Below are 16,946 nucleotides of genomic sequence, written 5' to 3'. Positions count from 1 at the left end.
TCACACTTTGCTTTCCCACAGCTCTGATGGTTTATTGTTTCCATGGTCCATTTATCCCTTTGAGCTATTTGAAAAAAATCAACTTTGAAAACCTGGTAGACATGCCCAGTTGCTAAGCTAAAATATGACTGAGAATATGAATAAGAAAATGATTTCCTTCTTTTTCTAGATAATTCAACATAAAATTCTCTAAGATATATAGCACTAAGGTGCGAGTTGAAACCATACACAAAAATGTCTAATGACCTCAGGCCTAATGGCAATGCAAATATTCCTTGAAAACTGAATGCATAGTTAGAAGTGAAAATAAAATTATTTTTAAAATAAGAAGAGACATAACTTTTTTAATTTAATTTGAGATAATTTTAATTTCAAACACCAAGCCTTTAAATATGTCAAATGTTTCTATCAAATCATATACTGAATTTTGTTGGCAGGGTAAAGATATAGTTAAAATTTGTATCTGTTTCTGTATTATCAAAAATGTCAGATTTGTAGTGTATAATCATAGGTCAAAGTGGGAAATATATAATACTTATATATTTACTATAGATGTATTAGTTAATTCTTTTCAAAATGTGAGGTTTTTTGCAAGTACCCACCCTCTTTTATGAAATAGGCTAAATTTGTAATGGAAAGAAATATGAATCATACAGCCCCAAGTTCCATAAGATCTTTTATTTGTGACAAGATAAGCTTGTAAACTTCAGTTTGACATGTTTTAATAAACTGTCTGAAGCAGACCTCACTTCAGAAACTGAAACTGATCAAACTATAGAGAAAATGTTGGAAACAGCCAGATTTGACCTCTGAATTTTATATTTAAGCTATTAAATTAATCAAAGGTGAATTAGAGGAACAATGTGAGAATCTTAGTGTAGGTCCAAAACAAGACATCAACCAAAACCATACCCGTGTATTACTTTCTGAAAGGTACATCAGCAGTTAACACAGACCATGACAGCATACAGGGATTGTACTCAGGCCCACAGCTCTAACCAGCTTAGATACTATTTAGCAACTATTCTAACTTATTCTTTATGCTAGATGTGCTCTCTCCAAGGCATGAAATTGCTAATGGCAAATTTAGCATAGATACAGTAGGCCAGAGCATTTAGAGAATGCCTAATTCAGACTTGCACTGGAAACATCTGAGAAAACTAAAGTATAAACGTTTTTCTACTAGTCACTTACAAGAAAACAAGAAAGAAAAATCATATTAAATTTTGATTCTGCTATCCCTTCATTGGGACTATTGCACAGTTTCCATTTTGAAGAACAAAAGTTACTATCTGCTCTGTTAAAGTAATGGGATAGTCATAGACACAACTATTTAAAGAAATACTCTCCATTATCTTTAAATCACTTCAAAGATGATATCTTGATATGCTGGGACTAGCATGACTGCCACACCACTATTACTCACAGAAGATTTCATTAACACATTGAAATACAGACTTTCTGTTGAACACTTTTCTTGTTTCATGCTGTTGACAGTTGGTTTTAAACATGTCTTAAAAGTAAATGCCAAAATACACGGCAAAAATTCTGGTTACTATAATCAAACCAGTGAAGACCAAAATAATTCACTACCATGAGTCTGCTGTGTATTAGGTAAGATGTCATTTAATTATCTGCTTCCATTATTTAACACAAAATTAAATGTGGCAAAAAGCAATATAAATTCTGCATTTCTAGAAGTCATTTTACACCGGCAGTTGCTTTATCTGTAAGAAACAGGCTCCTAATCCAACACTGTTAACAGCTCGGTGCTGGATTAGGTCAAACTACGAAGCGTTTTTTGAGATATTGCACCATACTAAAACCAGAAAACTTAGCTGATAATTTTTTTTCACACTCTTTACTAAAGACACAGCTGAAAAATATGTAATTAACTAGTCATTTATTATTTAGTTAATATTTTACAGTACAATCATTTAAGTGTATATGACAGATATAAAGACATTATAGAGTATAAAAGGTACCTGATATTTTATGTGGAAATTTTGGGATAATATTTTCAATTTTTGGTTGTGTCGGTCATATTGATACATACCCATATAGGTATGCAATGTCATTGTTTCTTTGCTTCTTCAAACACCCAGTAAAGTAAAAGAAATTCATTGATGAAAATTTGCTTATAGCTGTGTTATAAAATGTATTCATCAACTTCAATCTCAATAATTGCAGCATTTCCTTAAGTTCTCCTTTCAAAATTTTACCACGTGCATTAATAGTATATTGCATTTCCTAATTATTTTGCATATTTATGCCTGCAATTGCAATTAAATAACATACTAGAGATTGTAGAGTAGGGATTCCTCTAGGTAAGACTGTCCTACACCTTCCATTAACAGATTCTGGTTTCAGTTACTTATACTGTTGTCAAATACAATTTCCTCTCCTGGGGCTTTCACTCATGAGCCCTCATGGGCTTAACTGCTGAAGGGATTGCAGTCCATGCACACTGCTGTTTTAGCCTTGCAGTAAGGATGGCATAAAGGAGAGTGTTTTCTCTTTAGCTCCTGTTATTTACAGTGGGCATATTACTTCACAGTGAAATCACTGTTGCACCATTATCTGCACCACCCACCTGGTGCCATGCAAAGAGTGGTGGAGCAGGAATGCAGAAAGAGAGTCTTGCAAATGTAGTTGCATCTGTAAGGACTCATGATTCGCAACCTCTGAGCCAAATTAGACAAGTAACAACAACAAAAAGACATAGACACATTCCTCAGAATAAAATGCTCACACAAAATGCCCATGTTAAAATAATGCAGTTCTGATAAAAGACTTCAGTGTTATGCCCTTTGGAGCAAGGACTTACATTATGGGGAGCACTGTGATAATGTGATCTTCTTGTTGAAACTCATCTTGATTAAATATGTGTCAGTTCACAAATTCTCTGCTGATAATTGCTATTTTTTCACAGCTAAAGTCTTAGAACTGGCAATTGCAAACAGCTGGAATATTTCTAGGATTTCTTCTATACCGGGAGATAAGCAGGAATTTCTATACAATTGATGTGACAAAAAGCATTCATACCATTATCAGTGGGAAAATTGTTAATGTTTATATGTAAAGTAAATTTGTTCTCTCCTTTAAAAACCCTAAACTATTAAATACAACTATTCTGTGAGTCTTTTATATGAAATGTAGCAGGGGAACTCATATAACCACTGTTTTATTCTTGAATGGCATTTGCCATTTTCTAAAGGTTGGGAGCTTGACTTCATATTTTATTTATGTAGTTTTTAGGTGTGATTACCCAGGTGTTTACGAAACAACATGGAAAACATTCTACCACAAAGCACATTAACTACTGCTTTGTTCATATGAGAATCCAAACCTTTAGAACTGTATCACTGGCCTCACTTGTTTGGAAAAAAGTAACTAGTTGTAGTAGTTGCTTACCCTTGTTGGAATGAGTAAGCTGCTAATAGGAAGTATAGCACACATTTTCCCTGAAACCACATCATTTCATTAGTTCCAGCCTCCTCCTCCCTTGATCAATTCTGCCCTCAATGTCGCAGTACTAACTTGATCCCAGGCCCAGGTTGTTACTTCATTCCTTCCCACAGTACTTACCCTGTATTTCACATGCCAACGCTCTCTCTTTTCTCTTCTACCACTTTCAATGGCTCTTTTTCCCTTAAATTTCTGACTAATCGAGCCAAAGAATGACATGTTTCTTACTCTGCAGTCTGATTAAGAAAATTGCCATTTTTTCATGTTGCTAGATTTTCAGAATATTGTAATTTGAAAAGTTCGGGCGTATTTGGTTAAAAGCAATTTCATACCAGTAAAAATATATATTTATTTCTTAGTAATCTTAATAATTTCATACATGTAATAATTACATACATTTGATTTGTGATTTCAACTGAAAAAAGTGTAAAAGTTGCTACTAAAAATAGAGGATAGTAGTGTTGCCAATGATAAAATGTATTGGTTATATTACATTCAGAAAATACTCTGGAAAAAGCTGACTATCAGAATAGATAAACAGTTATAGGTTGATAGAGGTTTCTTGTGTGAACTGATTTTGATTCATGCAGGCTCTAACAGTGGAACAGAAAGTCCTGTATTGTATTCAGAATTACTCATGGGTATTCCAATAAGCACAAGACTGTAGTACTCCTCCAGTACTTCATCCTTTCCACAGAAATACCTGGGAGTCAACTTACCACTCTAATAGGGAAGTTGGAATGTTATCAGATTGTGGGACCTGGTACCAGACAATGAAAGGAGTAGATTATCTTCTAATGCGTTCTCTTTACTATTGAATAAAATATCCCAAGCAGCAGAGACCAGGTTAAACTCCTCTTGCACAGTAAGAAGAACAGAAAGGCGTGCCATGGGTGCTGCAAGTGAGGCATTCTCTGTGTGTGCGTGCTTTCAAGCATGCTTCTGAGACTGTTCTGGTGTGTCAAGGCAATCCAATTGGTCACTGAATCACTGATACCTGTTTTATTACCCTCATGGTTCACTGAATTTTTATGAAGGTGTAAGGAAGTGGACAAATAGGTGAGTGATATCAGAAAATTCTAAGTTATCATTTTCTGTTCACTTTAAAAAAGTGAACTTATCATGTTTGCCTATATGTCTGGAATCTTCTTGTCAGAATAGTGGAAATCTGTTTTCACCTCAGGCAGGGGTGTATGTGTGTGTGTGTGTACATCATATTGCAAAACCTATAGCACTGCCTTATCAGACTAAGTTCATTATTTTAAGATAAGTGAAATGAGTTGCTGCTGCAAATTTTATGTCTAGGCTATCTGTAACAAAATATGTAATGTTTGAGAAATCTGTGAGGATGCAGACTAATATTTTCATTTTGCCATACCATCATTTGATATGCTTCTGCCATCAACTACTATAGTGTAGCAAGTAAGGAATGTGTGGTAAAAGGCTAGAAGTCTAGATGAAGGTTGCAAAAAAAAGAATGTATCTTGGAGTTCTTTTGTATTTTTAAAAATCTGCTATATCTAAACCTTGTCCATGTCTCCCTGGTCTTCCAAATATTCCCATCCACATTGCATATGAGATCATGACTTTCATGAACGGCTCAAAAGACATGTTTATTTTAGAATCAGATCTGGAACATTTCTGGAGTTCTTTTGCACCAGCAATGCATAACTTAATGATTTTACTACATTATTATTTATTTACATTATGATTTTAAGTGTTTTAGACTGGCTACTAGCCAAATGAAAGTTGCCTATGTTTCAGTTTTGGACAGTGAGAATTAAGTATGTCATAATAATTTTTGGTGTTATGTTAACATATTTATAAAAACATAAAGAATTGCTTTTAAGCTAAATACATTAAGTATTAATGATAAAGAAACAAATAATGGAGTATTGACTGCATGCTCAGAAGAGAGATCGTATTTAAGCCTTTTGCTCTGCCTGTTGAAATACATAAAGCACAGAAAAATATGCTGCCTCATAATGTTCATACTATCATATTTCGACCTTTGTGATGTCAGTCATTCTGTCTTTCATAGAGATACAGCATGCACTTTTCCATTCGTTTTTACTAACCATGCATATTTTATGGAAAACTTTACTGTACTTAACAGAAACCATTTCCAGATGAAGAGAGACACATGCTTACATGAATAACATCTCTAGAATTACTATTGTTATATAGAGTTATTATGAAAATGCACAGTTAGGTTATATATTTTTAATTTATTATTAATGCCTTGTACTCTAGTAAGTTACTGCATTAATTCATGTATAGAACTGATTTTTCTTCTTAATGATTTCAGACATATTTTTTATGTTACGCTTGTAAGAACATTTTATAGTGAGTTATTATCTATTACAAGTTAGATAGCAGGGATAACATGGGCTCTAAAGAATAGGAAAAAGTATGAATAGCCAGTAATGCCAGAGGATGAGGTAAAGTATAAGCTAAAGCTTAACTCGCTTCTCTATATAAACAAGCAGAGTTCTGGGTGATGAGGAAGCATATTTCAAACTTGTTAAGAGCTATTACATATCAAACTGTATAAGCAGTTGTATCTAAATGCCGGCTTACTCTGATTCTGAATTGCTGAATAAAATAAATTAAAAAAAATATTAAAAAAAGGTTGAAATGCCTGCCATACATGAACAAGCAAAATCTCAGAACTTGATGAGAGCACTTAGAGCTCTTTGTCTCTAGAAGTGTTAGGACAAAACTTGATACCAGAGGTTGAGCACTTAAATTAGTTTAGTGGGGATATGAAAAGTAGTTGGGACTCAAATCCTAAGTAGAACATTAACTGATGGTGTTTCATTCACATACAGATAAGTGAAGGGAACAGTCTGGGGTGTTCCTTATGAACCATCAGTTAAGCTGCTTCCAAATAGCAGTTTGTTCCCATGAAATTAATGTTCTGCAACACATGTTCTCCTTGAAGTCCTAGTTTTGTTTAAAGCTTTCCTCTTTAAAAACTGGTTGAATATATTATATTTATTGATGTCATATGTTTGAAGGACTGTCAAGAAAGCTTGTCAACAATTCACTGGAGAGATAAAAGGGGAAGTGAAAGTGAATTGTTAACATCAAAATGTCACCTACCAGCTGGAAACACTTAATTGCTTATTAATACTAAAGTAGTATTTGCAAGAGTTTTGTGGTGTTAATTCCAGGGTTGCATCTAAATCATAGAAGAGTGTATTTGCGTGGGTATAGCCTGGCAATGTCACCACACAGTGGTGAGAATTAGCTGGTATGTGGTTGTTTGCTATCATTCAGATCATAGCTGCTGTGGGGTAGACTTCTACATTTTTATTTGATTGTTCTTCCTGTGGGTGTGCATATATTTTAAGGCAAATTTTAAGAACATGATGGAATTCTTTTAAATGCTTCTTGGCAGCATGCTGACTGCCAGGCTGTTATGGGTAGACTGCTTTTGGCACTCAGGTCTCTGCATTAGTTTGATAGCCCTAATACTTTTTGAAGCCTGCAGTGTAGCTCTATGATTATTTTCTTAATTTTTAGTCCTTCTTAGGATCTCATCTTCAAGATTTCAGTGCACTATGTCAAATTTGGCCCTGCTGAATTGTGTACGGCTCCTCATTCTTGTAACAAACTGCAAAGTTTAAATTGCATAATCACTGATTTAAGTTAGACTATTTTATAGTGGTGCCTATGCTTTTGCATTTATTTTTCAAGAAGAAAGCACAAAGATCTCTTGTACTATATTTAATTAACCTAATATGCTAATAGTATAAAGATGATACATTTTATCCCCATGCAAAAGAGGCAAATAAGTGTATGTAATATAGCTACCTGTACAATGTGTTTGATTACTAGAAAATCATTAATTGTAAGCAAATGAAGATAGGAGAAATAAAAGTGGAGGATAAACATGAGATTTTCCATGTTTGTTGTCAAATCAGTTTCTACTTCCACTGTGGACTTTTGTGATTAGACATCCCTTTGAGATACCCCATCTTCAGAGGAGCTGTAGACCAGCAACTCCTTTGCATTCTAATAATTCCTTGTAAAGTAGAAGAAAAAAACTGTTTTCAAAACCATTTTCCCTGTACTGTGTGCATATATTTATACTAAAAGAAAATAACATTCTTTTGGTTTTGATGGTTGGAAATTATCTAGTGCTGTAACAAATATGTTTCAAATATATAATTTTTGACATATTTTCAAAACACAAAAAAATATAAATATCTATTATTTTGAAATGCACACATTTGGGTTTTGGCATATTCTGTTACAGATGTTGTATCTGTTCATTAATTATTTAAATAATAACAAGGCTTTCATCTAAATTCACCTTTTATCATGATAGGATAGAGATTGGGAAAACTTACACTCAGAAATGGGAAAACTCTGGAGCTAGCTATGTGGGGACAGACTTCCCAGTGGTGGTAGCCTTTCAGACAGACTAGGTAAACCTCTGCCAAATATATTATTCAAACTGAAGTTATCACTGCCTTCAAGCAAGGGAACAGACAATCTGACTTCTTGGGATTGCTTTCAGAGAGAGATCTGTAGGGTTTTTTCCCTTCTAACTGAAATAATGTAGAAAAATCCCAAATTTTAGCTATCCACTTGATACATTGTCTCCCACTGTGTTCTCAGAATAAATGTGTGAATTATGTAGACAATTTTACCCTTAGAACTGTATATCAGATTTGTAATTTTGTTAATAATTTCAGTGCTCTATACAATGCTTTTGTACCTCTTGTATTCTCAGATTTGTATGTGTTCTGTTGTGTGTTGTGTAGCATTCCTTCTCCATCTCATTGTCTCATTTGTATTTTTCTTTCTGCCATCAATTCAGTCATTATGTTACTTTACCTCGTTCCCGGTACACCCAGTCCACAGATCACCATTACAGAGATGCCAGGTACATGTTTTCCTCTGTGTGACTCTGTGTGGATAGTGCATGTACTTCTATGTACTTACGTATCCACTTCTGGTTTTATTAGTCTATGTGTAGTGGTGTTGAATTAATACCAGCATTAGCTTTCTTAATATAGTGTGTAGACAAACACTGGGTAATTCTTCATATGTTTCACTTTTTAAACATCTTTTCACTGCCAATAGTCTATAATTGGTGGTTCATGAAGTTGATGCTGTGTTTACAGAATTCTAATTATCTTTTAAAAAGTCAATAAAGAAAATCATTTAAATCAACAAATGCAAATACCTGCTAATACTGTGATTTTCATATGTAGAATGTCCTACATGTATGGCTATGTTAAAGGTAACAACTGATAAAACTGGAATGAGACACCTTTCTCATAGTCTCAGCTGCAGGCCAATATACCTTAATTTTAAAAGCAGTTTTGCAAGGTTCACCAAAGTTCCAGCTGAATTTTGTTCCAGTGTTTTGTTCTGTTGCTGACATTACTTGCTTTTCATGTTGCTTTGTCCTCATTTCATCTTTGTGTTGTTTTTCATTGTGTTCACCCTTTATGTTTTGGCAGCCAGGATTACACAATGTATCCTCTGTTTTGTGAAGATGCAATCAGATTACTTCGCTCCCGTAAGATGTGCCGTACCTATTCTGAGGGTGCTTACTATGATCTTGAGAGGTATAATTGATGTGGAGCATATCGTTAGCTCTGCTACTTTGACAGTTAGCTCTGCCACTCTGATAGTACTGTGTTTGGTTTCCAAACTAAGAATGTGATCATGTAAACACATACAGTGAAGATGTTTTATAATACTCCGTGAGTATGTATGCATCTAAAACTGCCTACTCAGGGCTATGGGTAAATCCCAAGAGAAGCTGAATAGCTTTACAGAAGTCAGCTTCATAAATTAGGTTATATGGATATTATATGTGTCTTTGTGTAACCCTTAATTTTGCTGGAATTTTCCAAAGTGCTTATAGTACTTATTATTCTCTTTGAATTAATGAGGAAAAGCGTATCAACTTTAAAGTTCACAGAAACAGAGTATTTCTGAAATCTCATACTTGCTTAACTGGAAAACAGAGTGAAAAGTGAAAGTATAAGCTTATGTTGTAGATATTTCTATACTGCTTATTCTGTAATTTATGAGCGCTTGTATAAATTCACAATACCTGTGTGTGATTACAGAACAACAGAGTTCCTATTTATATATTAAATATATGGCAGAGAATTTGAGCCCATAATAATTTCTATGAAATAATTATACTTGAAATACAGTGGCTTTTAAGAGATGCAATAAGATGTTCTAGTATAGTACTGTGATTAAGATATTTCCAGAAATATTGCAAAACAGGAAAAAGTCAACATTGTTGTGTGTGAGTAGAAATATGAATATCAATCTGATAAACTAAGCCTATAAAAAGGAAGTGGTGGCTTCAGATGTCAAAGAGTAGATATAATGGCTGATACAGCTATTGCTTTACAAGAGGGTCCATATAAAATTTTCCATAGCAGGAAGATACATCAAGAACTCTTGGTATATTAACTTCATGGCTGCCCGCTGGATATGAGTTCCTCTGAGAAGTTCGTTAAGGTTTGCTCTGGAGTTAGATCATATATAAGCATGTTTTTATTAAGTTATAAAACTTTAGATGTAGAAACAAAATAGAATCTGAAAATTTTATAGTATCACAGAAATATTCCTTCCAAAGAAATACTGTTTTTTAAAATTCTCCAAAACCATAGTATAATAGACATAATAACCTTTAGAATTCAGTTAAATGTTTGTTTTGAAATGATAGTTTTACATGAAACCTAATATAACGTGTGTAACTAGTTCAATCTGCATGTAGAAACTTTAATAAGGAGACAGATTTTTGGTTTGTTTTCTGAAAATATAGTATGAAATGTGCTCCTACGTATGCTATTTCAATAGTTAATTTTTATATACAGTTTTTGGCCTTTAGTGATATATTCACCTTTGCATTGGTTTATCTGAACCTGTTTCAGATTGCTGGTTGTATCTGTGAGTATTCAGGTGTTGTTGGAAGTTGGAGCTGTTATCAAGTTCCTCTTAGTTTGAGGATCTTGATTTGCAAATCTTAATCTTTGTTTCTACAGAAGTTAACTTCTCAAAATAAAGTAAAATCAATGAAAGTAAAAGGCAAAAGTGACATTACTGCATAAAGATGAAAAGCTGGATTTTAAGCAATGAGATGGAGTAAATCTTTTCCAGAGCTTTACTGAAGAGAAGGCTATTAACACTAATTCCTCCTGGGGTCAGAAAGGAAAATCTGACATGAAGTGGAATATCTCTAGCTCACTGTTAGAACAGTATCTGGAGATTCCTTGGGCCTAGGGACTGATCCTGGGTTTTCTGGTCCTCCTGAATCAGGCTGCCTCTGGGTAATGTTAGCGTTCAAGCTACTTGAGTTGTCTTACCAGATACAAACTACTATGAGTATCTCCCAAACACTACCATTTTTCCTAGTTTTTAATCATTTTTGTCTTTCCATATTCTGACAGCAGTTCTTTAGGTATTTAAGGACCATTTTAAAAATAATCTTTATTCTTTATCCATTGAAAAATACTAAGTCATTTCCTCTTCCTTATTTTGTTGGGAATATATTAGAAATTACTTTTAAAACAGTTTCCTTATTTACCTTTACACTTTTCCCCAGTTTAATGCTTAATTTACATTACATTATTCTTGTAGCTCAAGGTGTCAGTCCTTAGTTCCATCTGTTTAAAGAAAGCCACGTTAGCATACCAAACAACCACATCTCTCCATGTCTTTTACTTTCACTTTATTAAGCATGTGAAATAACTTTCCAGTTTCCACTGTTCATCAAAATAGCAAACATTGTTCTGCACAGTTTAGCACTTCAGCACTTGGAATAATCTCTCATCTGGGACAGAGTGTTTTGTATCTCATGTCACTGAATCCCCCAGTGTGGGTGTCCTGCAAGCAAATACCTTACACAGATGCATCAGTCAAAACTCGTTGCCACCTTTGTTATTCATGGCTCTTTTCACTGCTTCTCTTGTAGTCGTTCACAGCCAGCCCATTGACTCTTGTTGTCTCTTCTAGCAGATTCTTCTTTTTATTTTTTTTTTCCCCACAGAGTGACTACTTGGTTTTCTTGTATCTTTGCTGAAGTTTGTTTTGGTTACTGTTTATCAGATTTGATAGTCTTTACTTCATTATTTCTAGGACACATTTATGTTATTAAAAACCTTAATTTCTGTGTTGATTCTTAGGCTATGGCACTTGTCATTTTGTCTTTGTGAGAGTTTCCCTATTTTGAAGAAGCGTAAGTAACTGTTGCCTTCCCAGAAGAAAGGGAGGCGGCATTGGCAAAATACTTCTTGTCATTCAGGATCCTTCATGCCTAAGAAAGCACATTTCTTCAGCACCGGCCTAAGAAAGGCAATAAGCACATGTGCAGCTTCAGTGACTCCAGCGCCCTTTGGACCCAGGGCTTTGCAAAGAACACTCTGCTGCCCAGCTCCAGTTTTCCTTGACTCTTTAATGGGATAGTCAGCATGGCAGCACTAGCTGGTATCGGTTCACACTGCTGCAGCTACTCAGATTGAATATATATAAAACATCATGACCAGACATGTGGAGCTTTACTTAGGTTTTCATTCACATCCCTCAGTTCACAACCCTATAGAGCTATATAGGCTAGTTCCTAATTTGACAGTCACCCATTTAAGGACTGGCTGACATAAAGGTGATGTCAATGACAGGGTAATGTTCTTAAGATTTTTATGCTGTTTGCTTTTAAAAATAAAATATTAGCAGTTCCTCACAAATAAAAACCCGTTGAAAACCTCACTGTATGAAATTCTTTCTAACGTATCTATCTCAGAGCTCAGCTTAGCCACTGAGAACACCACACTATGTGCTATTTTCATTTTTTTTCACTTAGCCTTCGAGGTTAGTGTTTGGAAGTCAATAAAAGCTGGTTTGTGCACATTTTATGCAGGATGTGAGGTTTATTTCAGGCAGAATTTCTGTTGCTTCACTTAAGGAAACAACATTTTGCTTCCATTTTGTTTTCTGACATTCATTTTGCCAGTCAGAAATTTTATAACGTCCATATCCTGGTTTTGTTGAAATTTGTCAGTTGCTCAAATACTGTTTTCCTATTGATGTGACTTTCCACTCCTATGAAATATGTGTGCATTGACCAAGCGTTCATAATATGTTGCTCATTATTTCTGAATGTAATTTGAAAATAGAAGTTTAACTTGACATATATATGAAAATATAAGTTCAGAATATTGTAGATAAATGTGCTCTATGTTTGTCACTATTTTAATAATACAGTGAGGGAAAACCATGAAAGAAGCACTTTTAAAATGTCTGAAATATCTGTGCTGTTTATTCCATATTCAGGAGGACTAGGCAGGAGAGAAGAGTGCCTAATTCATATTATGATGACACAACCTATACTCCTGAAAGGTATTTTAATTTATACAGTTAAAATAGATTAGTAATACATTTTTTTTCAAGTGTAGTCTAAAATTTTTAATTGGCCTAGACTAATGATATTTAAATTTACAGTGCACTTTATGCAGTATTTCTCTAAATAGAGAACAACTAATTTCCATAGTTTTTCAGTACATTGTTTTCTTTTAGCTCTCCATTAACTTTGGAATTTTTTTTAAGTATAATTCTTAACTTGAACAATTTTTTATTCATTAGATGTGGAAGGAAAACGGAATAATATAGAGGAGCTAAGTACAACTGAAGGCTTTTCCCCCACTTAACTGCAGCATATTTCTAGTGTCTAACCTTTTCAATCACTAGGAGTGATTATAGGACAATTTAGAATCCTCAATTTCATTCTTTTAATGACCTGAGTCACTTAAGTTCCTCAGCTTTTGACATGTTATTGCTCCTATTGACTTAAAAAAGGACTAACTGAATGCCTTCAAATTGATGTGCTAGGACTGAAAGTACTTATTGTTCTTCTTAAATTTTGATATGCATGTAGTGTATCACAGTGAACATAATATAACTAAAATCTGCTGTGTAATCTGAAAACTTTTGAAGTGACTCTGGAAATAGTTATTTGATAACAGCATTTCATGTTTAAAGAGCTAGGCAAAGTCCAAAAAGAAGGAACTCTGAAGAAAGCAGCAAACTGATATTCCTCTTCCTTTGTACAATTAGTTCTTTTCTGTTTCTCTGTCCATTTTTAAGTCAGTGTCTGATTTTTGTCTACATATGGGAACAGGTGAAGGAGGGATTATTTTCTAACTAATAGCAAGAAAAATTGATTTTATTTGATTGCTATGAATAAATACAGTCACATTTAACAAAAATAATAAAGTGCACTGCAATTTTAAAACAATTTTTATGTATTTATGGTGTCTATAATAAAGTATTTTTAATGAAGAATTGTTCTTGAAATATCAGCTAACTGGACACAGTGGCTTCAGTTTTAAGGATATGGATGACTAGGGAGAGTTAAAGATACACTTGTCATTCTCCAACTGTATTCTAATTTAGATTGAACAAAACCTAAATCTAATCTAAAACTAAATTAGATTAAACTAAAGTAACTTTCATCCAGTCATTGATCTGGTTACAAACCATGCAAAAAAGTGTCATTGCCCATACCATTAAATTTGACATAGAAGAAAGAAGAGCAGCTGACTGACAGTCACATATACTGCACTCCATACTCTCTTCCCTCAACATAATGACCAGGAGGTGTGAGGTTCTTCAGTTTGTAAACATACTGCAGTACTTCAGATTCTGAAATCTGAGAAGTTTGGGAAAAAATAGAGTCATGCAAAAAATACTGCTGTGATTCCCAGGACCAAATTAATGATAACCCTTGGATAAGTGTATTCAAGCTATTTAAAAGTTCACCCTGCAGACTTTGGCTAGGATTTTCAGTAAAAGGAAGACTTATATTCAAGTTGATAATATGGTGGTCCCTCAATCTTTTCTGAAAATCCCTGCATTGCTTCTTTTTTTTTAACTCATTACTCACTGTTATGTGGAAATCATTGAATAGTGGGATTATTGCAGTTCCAAGGCTTTACCCAAGCACGATCGTGAAAATATGGAACTCTAGAGATCCAGTTGAGACTCCATAGCCAAATGTTGGATGATTTGTATATACTCATACCAGAGTATTGGCACATAAACAGCTTATCCCCTGCTTTCTGAAATGCAAGTAGCAGTTTTTTTTCCCATTCTTTCTTTTCTCAGTGGTTCTACTTTAGATAAAATATTTCTACATGTGTTTTTTGTTGTCTTCAACTGATTTGTTGAAATGATGCTGCAAATGTTTAGGTAGGCCATGTACAGTACCTGAAAGATTAATAAAAGTATAAAATGTAATTAGTTTTTATTGTTTGATCTGAGTGAAAGGAGTTTTCTTCTGCTTCCTAAATAACTGCAAAAACCAACCACCCTATTAAATAGAAAAAAACATTTTTTGAAATTAAAATTGGTATTTTAAACTATTGCTGCATAGAATGCTATTTTTGTTAATGGTATATCTCCACAATTACTTTTTAATTATTCCACAAACTCAGTAGCCATTAAAAACATGAAGACTTTTGTGTGAGAAAATATAAGGGATCAGTTTAGTCTGTATGGAACTGAAATTCTTGCCTAAACTGCTGAAAAGAATAAAGGTGAAATATATTAAGAATTATATTAGGAAAAAATTGAACATAATTTGCTTTGGTTTAAACAATATATGTTTTTATTCATACCTGAGAGAAAATAGGAAAGGTACAAAATGATTTGGAAACATTTGGGAAGCTTCCCATTTTATTGAGAAGTGGTTATGTCATATGAATTAAAGTGTTATTAATAATACATATGTTTTTTTATAACATTTCTTTATTTTGACTGCATTGCAAAGGTGGTACAATGGTGCAAGTTCATGGGCAGATCATGTAGTCAATGGTTCAGCTGAAAAATATGGGTAAGTAAAGAGTGTAGTGTTACAGATACAGCTAAAATGTATTTCTAATCTTTATAATAACAGTTCATTTATAATTGTACCAAAGTTATTCCTAATAAGTATATTTTTCTTGATGTATTTCTTTCTTGACTCAGGACTAAGACACATTTACGTGATAGTCTGTTTTCCAAGATTAACCTGTTTTATTCAGTTACAAACAGGAAAAGAACATTAATTATGTTTGAACTATTTCTATTTCGTTTACACTGTTCAGAGCCGCTTTAAATGAAAAAGGGCTTTTTGACTGATAACACTTGCCTACAGTCAGTGTTGGGGAACGTGTCTTTGAGACCTAATACTTTTTGCATTTAGAAATAATCCCAATTTTAACTGTCCAGCCTATCTCTCTATGTGATCGCTGCATAACATGCGAAGTGCTATGTGCGTTACAGTCTGAAGTTCTTCCCAGCTGCAGTTGGCTCCTGGTCAAGGAAGCACACAGATTTTCCTTGCTATTAGTTCTTTGACTTTACTACTTCTGCCTCATTTTCTTCTTGCTCTTGCAACAGTTTTCTTCATTTTTATTTACTTCTTTTGTGAATGTGCACAGAGCTTGCTTCTTTCTGCCCTTCCGCATCTCCTAAGTAGGAGATGGGCTACGCTGGTGGCATTTTTTTTGACTAAAACAAACATATGGTATAGGTCCAATATGCTGGTAAATACTGGAGTTCTTAAGTGAAACTGCCACAGAGCTACCAAGAACTTTTCCTTGATGAGGACTAAGAGTTAGAAAACTGTATCTCAAAAAAATTTGTGGTGATGTTATCCAAAATAACGCTGTACAGTGGTGTCTCAAATGCTACAATTTTGTGCAAACAAATTCATAAAAACATGTAAATTTTGCATGAATATTAAACTAATTCTTAGTAGTAAATTAATTACTGACTATACTTTGAATTTTCTACTTCTATTTATTCCTTTGTGGTGGTACAAGTCAACATATTTCTTTGGAGAAATAGTTACGTACCTAAAACAGATCACTGGAAGGCTATTAGACTGTATTTGGCTGAATATAACAAACCATATAAAATGATGCTATATATTGGAAAAGAAGATAATAGCAGGGATTAGTCACAGTTCACCTGCAGTTCTAAGGCTATTTAAATAAAATTGTGATTCACATTTGTCCTGTATATGTTGACTAGAATAGGAATTCTGTTTAAGGAATTCAGAGACTGAAGGAGAACATAAATGACTTTGTCAACTTAAAACTAAAAAATTCTGATATAAACCAGAATTAATCCTTCAATATTTTAATGTTTCTCTCTTTGCTAGAGGAGAGGTAAGGGTCTTTTGCCTCAACAGTAGTGCAGCCACAGAGACTTACTTGAGACCATATTTCTTCCCTAGCTTTTTCAACCAGAGCGCTACTATTTGCTGCCTCTTCAGTTTTAAGTGTTTCAAGTATATACTTAATTTGTGCTTATGGCAATGGCCATACTTATTAGTTCTTCCTGGGAAGGTGCACAAGCATACTGAAAATGGACAGCATTTGAAGAAGGCTGAAAAGTGCTTAGTGCAACCAAACCTTTTGTATTTGCTTTTGATAGTCACACTAGATAGTTCT

At 33.9% G+C, this 16,946-nt stretch overlaps 1 protein-coding gene across 50 annotated transcripts in view; it reads left to right on the top strand.

Moving 5' to 3' along the window:
• The window catches only part of RIMS2 (regulating synaptic membrane exocytosis 2), a 483,861-nt gene that overhangs the window by 318,891 nt on the left and 148,024 nt on the right, over positions 1–16,946 (top strand). For 48 of the 50 annotated variants that reach the window (XM_055800464.1, XM_055800455.1, XM_055800475.1 and 45 more), the window contains 4 exons: positions 8,300–8,365; positions 8,949–9,056; positions 12,784–12,849; positions 15,278–15,340. The exons of 1 other annotated variant lie outside the window; for it this stretch is intronic. In XM_055800464.1, the coding sequence (XP_055656439.1) occupies positions 8,300–8,365; positions 8,949–9,056; positions 12,784–12,849; positions 15,278–15,340 (303 nt within the window). The remainder of the gene's footprint in view (positions 1–8,299; positions 8,366–8,948; positions 9,057–12,783; positions 12,850–15,277; positions 15,341–16,946) is intronic. One more of the 50 variants, XM_055800461.1, reaches the window with a different exon arrangement.

This window comes from Falco peregrinus, chromosome 3, assembly GCF_023634155.1.
Source record: "Falco peregrinus isolate bFalPer1 chromosome 3, bFalPer1.pri, whole genome shotgun sequence".
NCBI lineage: Eukaryota > Metazoa > Chordata > Aves > Falconiformes > Falconidae > Falco > Falco peregrinus.
Note: the sequence above shows the minus strand (reverse complement) of the source record. Positions and strands in the feature narration are given on the sequence as shown.